The sequence below is a fragment of the Eurypyga helias genome, unplaced genomic scaffold (assembly GCF_000690775.1).
Source record: "Eurypyga helias isolate BGI_N326 unplaced genomic scaffold, ASM69077v1 scaffold2391, whole genome shotgun sequence".
Classification (NCBI taxonomy): Eukaryota; Metazoa; Chordata; class Aves; order Eurypygiformes; family Eurypygidae; genus Eurypyga; species Eurypyga helias.
The window spans coordinates 15,304-21,469 of NW_010231285.1; the positions used below are offsets into that span (position 1 = coordinate 15,304).

Here is a 6,166-nt window from a genome sequence, read left to right on the forward strand (position 1 = left end):
CTGATCATCTTTGTGGCCTCCTCTGTACCCGCTGCAACCAGTCTTATACCTTTCTTATGTTGAGGGCCCCACAGCTGGATGTAGTATTCCAGGGGGGGTCTCACAAGAGCAGAGAGGCAGAATCACCTCCCTTGACCTGCTGGCCATGCTTGTCTGGATCTCTTTACTGATTCTCCCAGCAGAGCTTAACATTGGTATGAATTCAGTATGAATGGAAGAGTGCTTGTGCATCTATGTGCGTGAAGACATGAAACATGGGTTAAAGGTATGCGCTAACTGCTACACAAAGCTGTGTGTGTGAGTACATTCAAATGTAAGCAGGGAACAAACTGACATAAAGATAATGCTAAGAAACTGCCACCAAATGTACCTACGTAAGGAAAATAAGGGAATTACATAAAACATTTGTCTGTACTAAACAAAGTAATAAAGCAAATAATAAAGAAAAGCAGTATTCACTCCTACGAGTTAGATAATGCACGTTCAAAATCACTTTGTCATTGTAAATGAAGAAGAAAAGAGAGGTGATGATGATTAGATAATTGGCACAATTTCAGCAGAAACAATTTCATGGAAACAATTCTAGTTGTGGCTTATGTCTTGGTATATACAGTGACAATTTGAGTGTGAGTGAATGACATCTGTGAGTAAGTTAGCTTGAGTGGGTAAAACAAGCTTGCTTAGAGACTCTAAGTATAAGTCACCTTTTCTTACCATATAATCCTGCAATGTTTTTTGTAACATGAATTTCCTACATGATCAAATTGGGAATCATGCTTCCATATTATGCCCAGCACAAGACAGATATGACCTATATCTTACCAGGAATATGTATTTAGTACTGTAACTAAACTTGCTTTATATGCTGTTCTACCTGTAAGTTTCATGAAATTACTCATCTCAGATATTTCACTTAGGGTAATATGGGAGGCTGGTGACATCAGTCAAATAAAAATTAATTTGGAAGAAATGTACTGATTTCAAATTTTTCCTAAAATTTTCTATTCACACGTTCTTTCACCACCTGTGCAGCCCTTTGTGGGTACTGTGTCACTGCTTTCAGATACTTCTGAGCTTTCATAGGATCCACAGGAATAACAGATGCTGAGGGAAAATACTTAAATCAACTCACAGGCAAACCACTACTGTCACATTAATTCTTCACAAGGAGAGGAAATAAGCACCAAAAAGAACTTAATCAAAAGCTCTCTTAGAAGCTGCTTATACATAAAAATGATACAGTAATAAATACAAACAGCAAAATCTGAAATTCAAGCTCTTACAGATTTTCTTCAGCTTGTGGTATAAGAACTCAAGACACTTAAGAACAGTGTGTTCATATCATATCTCACTTTATTATTACTATTACTGTTTACAAATTTATGACAGATTTTATGTAAGTATTCTTTAATGTTGACTGATATCTAACTTTAGTGATGTCACCTGAATATCTAACAAACTTTTTTTTTTTTTCCAGAGCAGAGAAGCTGAACAATAGTTGCATTAGTATTCAGCTTTTCCATGTAAAGGAAAAACAAGGATTTGTAAAGTAGAAATATTAACAAATGTTCATGTTCATGTTACACTTTACCTCTGTTTCTGCTGCATGGGCTGTTGTCTCATAGCCATATATTGCATGTCCTCTTGTAGTCGATTAAGAGGAGAGTCTGGCTTGACACGAATACCATAGTAATGATACTTGGAGTTCCCCCTTTATGAAAGAGCAAGAATTAAAAGAGCAGTAACACTAGTTTTATGCATCAATATTAGATTTACTTTACAATGCATGTTGACTGGCAAATAATACCCACAAACCAAGCATGACTCTTCTGTCATACCTGTTTTAGATGGATGTCATTTAACCACCTTTTGGAAATTAATTCACTCTCTTAAACACGTATGATCCAGAATTTTAACTTGTAATCCACTTGAGTAAGAACAACAACATGGAAATTAATACAAGTTTCTAGTTATGCAGAAAAACAATTGTTTCCAATCAAGAAGCTACATTTTATGTGTACTGATAAAAATCTGCAGTGTATTTATCAAAATGTAACACATAACAGTTAAAACCAGGAGAAGTAAAAATATAATAACATCTGGAAAAGCATAAAACTGTTCAATATTAAGAAAGACAACCAACAGAAAACCACTCTAATATTTAAATACAAGCTTAATTTAGTTTTTTATTAGCAGGCAAGTTTCTTATTCATAATTATTATTTATATTTTCTACTATAGTTCAGGATTTCATTAGCTATACCTAGTTCCAAGTCTTCTGGTCCGTAATCCCATGAAGATTGACCGTATGAGTTTTCCAAAGGAGGCAGCATTGACTGGATCCAACTTGTGTTCCTGACAATGTCGTAAGTAATGGTTGTAAAGGGTACTTCTTGGAAGGCTCACTCCTTCTGCAGTTTCATAGTTGTCTAAAAGCCACTGAAGCTGTATCACATACAAAACAGGGAAAAAAAATCATAATTACTTTATTAAAAATATCTTAGCCATACAACATCAACTTTTGACAGTCTTGAAACCACTCTTCAGGTCTATTAAACAATTACTTCCTTATTCAGAGATCCCTTAAATGCTAGCTATACCACAGTGCTTTAGGATCTTCAGAATTACGAGGAAATAGAAATCATTGCACCTGTGACCTCAAGTAATTGTCCACTCCTTAAAATATTTTTGATTCACTACCACACACCAATACTTGATAAAGGTATAAGGATTTGGAGATAAACTGTTATTACTGCAAAGAAATAATCATAAATATAATTCACATCAATTGCAGAAAACAAACTCTTTGGACTAATAATAGTTAATGTATTTGTAAACATGGAGTATTAAACTATTTTTCTGTGCCTGATGTTAAAAAATATTCCAACACTTAGCTGACTAGGATATTTTTTACTCTCACATACATAAAAGAAAAAAAAAGGTATTGCATATAAATCAGAGAGTTACATAGATAATGTTGAAAATAACTGCTACATCTACAAAGCAGTAGGAGTACAATTCCTTTCAGTTGGAGCCTGTTTGCCTTTGACTTTCAGGAGGAACAGAATGAGATTCTTGGAAAAATACTAATCTTCTTATGGAATTGTGGTAGGTAATTTTAGACACAGGCAGGAAAAAACTTTTCATGTAACATCATTGGACTTTCCAAGTAACGCACACTCATGAAACACTTCCAGCTCTTACAAAAAGGTAAAAGGGACATTTAAATACTCCTAGATGTACATTATAGGAGAATGACAAAAATGACCAAAAATAATATAGGATGAGGATGCATTTAAATTCCAATGTTTTAGTTTTCTAATACACTAACATTTTCTTTATCTTTCCCCAGTACTTGCCATGTTTCAGTTCCCTGAAATTCTCCTTTAGATATAGCTTGAATGATTCACAATTTCATTTTTTGTTTGGATTTTTTTTCACTGTTTTCCCAAGTATTTATACCAAAATAGTACACTGTGAATATTCAAGGTTGCTAGGATCTGAGATCTTACCAAAACTCTAGACTTAATTTGATTATCCAGTGAAAATGCAAACTGACAACACTGTGTCTTCAGGACTTGCTACAAACTTTTATGCTGATCAGCTAGCTATTCACACAAATGTGTAATAATTTTTAATTTAGTCCAGCAAAGCATTAACTACCACAAACAAAACATAAATTACTAAGTAACAAAAAAAGATATACATGGTCTATATGTTATTTATTCCTTTGAAGAATTATTTTCTGTTAGAGCAGTGCAAAATTCTGTTCTATCAATGCTCAGTGCAACTTACCATGCAAAGAACATAAATATTTTAGTGTGCAATAGCCATGAAATGCTATTTCAGTCCTAAGCTTTTCTTTATCACAAAACTTCTATGTACTGAAGCACAGATGATTAAAAAAATATTGAATTTATAGCTATGTTTTAGTCACAGTGAGAAATTCACAATACAAATGCAAAAACATTACTAGAAAATTTATTCTATAACATTGTGTTTGCTTTTTATTGAAAACATGCCCGTAACTTTTCCATGTTTCTTAAATATAAGCTCTAGAAAAATATACAGAAGATGTAAATGTTTCCAAGACAGAAAACTTTTAGCTCAGTTTGCAGGTAGTTTTGCATTTCAAACAGACGAAATGAATAAAGTACAGTTTGTCATCTTTGTATCAGTTATCATATAATTTTATTTTTAAAAAGTCTTAGCATTTACAAGTGCTTTCAAAATGAAGATCTGTTATTTTGAAATAAAGCTGAAGAAAAAGTATAATCATAAACATTAACTTTTATCTGAGTGTATTAAACTTATTTCACTAATGACCTTGCAAAAGTCTGTCTGGGCTTAGAAACAAAGATAATTTTAACTTTCAACTGTTGCATTTTATCTCTATTTAAAACCTATTATTACTTTTGTATTTATATTATATGCATTTATATAACATTTCTCATATATTATTGAATGTATAATTTAATCAGAACAGGTACAGAATGTGAAGTATTTGTTTTCCCCAAATGTAAAAACTTTGTCAATCCCAAAAGACTGTCACACAAAAAATGATTGTTTTCCAATGAGGTTCTGTATGTAGCATTATTTTCCTCTAGATGGCTTCTAACCCATTATGAATCACTTTAAGTGCACTACATTAATGATATAAATTTCTAACAGATGTTATTTCTTGCATTATTCAACAACATAACTTGCATTATTCAACACCGAAAAAACCAAAATCAAGGTAAGTGCAATATAAGAATTTTTGCTCTTGCATTCAAGTACTTAAGAGCAAAAGTTTGAAATCATTACTTGTTAGATTATAGCCTGGAAGAAAAAGTACAGTTAATATATGATTTTAAAAGGAAAATTATCCCCAAACACTATAAAACTGTTATAAGTAACTTAAACAAACAAACAAACAAAAAACAACAAAAAAAAAACCCCACACCATTTTTCTACGAAGTTGAAATATAATTCTAAAACTGAGTGGTTCAGGTTTGAATCCTGGCTTTTTAGTTCATAGTACTGACCATACTGCATGAATAAAATGGATCAAGGTATGAAATGTTTACAGAGTCAGACCTGCTAAAATGACTGTGACTCCAATTAAGTTGCAATGTTTATAAAACATTCAAATATCAATTAATTAAAGAAGTCTATCTCATGCAGAAATAAATCAAGAAAGATAATAAAATGGAGAAATTACAAACGTCTTAAAATGAGCACACATGAATTTAGGCAAAAAAAAAATTCTAGAAAACCTCACAGAGGTATCATAGGCTGAAAATCCCAATTGAAAACTAGTCTCTTCCCACAAATAAACCTATCATCTGCAAAACTGAAAGATAATTAAATGCACAATTTAGAATTCTATTAAAAAAACCTATGACACCCTATTATTTAATAAATTCCAAACCAAACATTAGAAGTCCAAATCAAGAACAGTATAAAGAGACCCACACATATACTTCCTAGATACTGTCCTTACTTGAGTTGAAAGTCAATAACCATTACTTTAAAAATAGGCAAAACATCCAGTAAGTTTAATCTAGATTGTTTACTTCTTCCAAAATGACCAAGGCTACAAAAGACTGATTGCCATGAAATCATGTACAGAGATAATTTCTGGGGTTATTTAGTTTTAGCTTTTCACAAATTCAAGGATAATTTTGAAAAAGCCTTAACAGTCAAGAAAGAAGTATCTTCATAAGAATTAACGGTTGGATGCAGATCTCATTATTAGGAAGACATTGTGAACAGTGCAGAGCACCAGCAGTGAGTGGAACATAGTTTACTGGGGCACAGCAGCTTCATAATAGAATTAAACACAAATTTATCAACACTTCAAGTGTTCCAAGTCTTAACAGAAATCCGTGACACTTTGCCAAAAAAAGTTACGGTCCCTTTAAAAATGACACTTAAATAATAATTTTGAAATTATCTAATACTATCTATTATTATTTAAATAATAATTTTGATACAGTCTTATCTTCAAAACAATGCATGTAAACATCCAAGGTGGCATCTAAAAGTTCTCCTGTATAACCTTTTGTATAACTTTCTGTAATACGATTTTCTTCTTTCAACTTTGGCATTTTCTAAAACCAAACCAAACTAAAAAGTTTGCTTAAAATTTCCACAAAAGAATTCTAATTTCGACTTTGACATAA

General features: G+C 32.0%; 1 protein-coding gene across 1 annotated transcript in view; it reads right to left on the bottom strand.

The window, feature by feature from the left end:
* The window catches only part of RFX3 (regulatory factor X, 3 (influences HLA class II expression)), a gene marked incomplete at its 3' end in the record, with an annotated part of 22,382 nt that overhangs the window by 14,991 nt on the left and 1,225 nt on the right, over positions 1 to 6,166 (bottom strand). Inside the window, exons 2-3 of the mRNA XM_010160988.1 lie at positions 2,263 to 2,444; positions 1,592 to 1,711 (exon numbers count right to left, since the gene is read on the bottom strand). Coding sequence (XP_010159290.1) covers positions 1,592 to 1,711; positions 2,263 to 2,444 — 302 coding nt within the window. The remainder of the gene's footprint in view (positions 1 to 1,591; positions 1,712 to 2,262; positions 2,445 to 6,166) is intronic.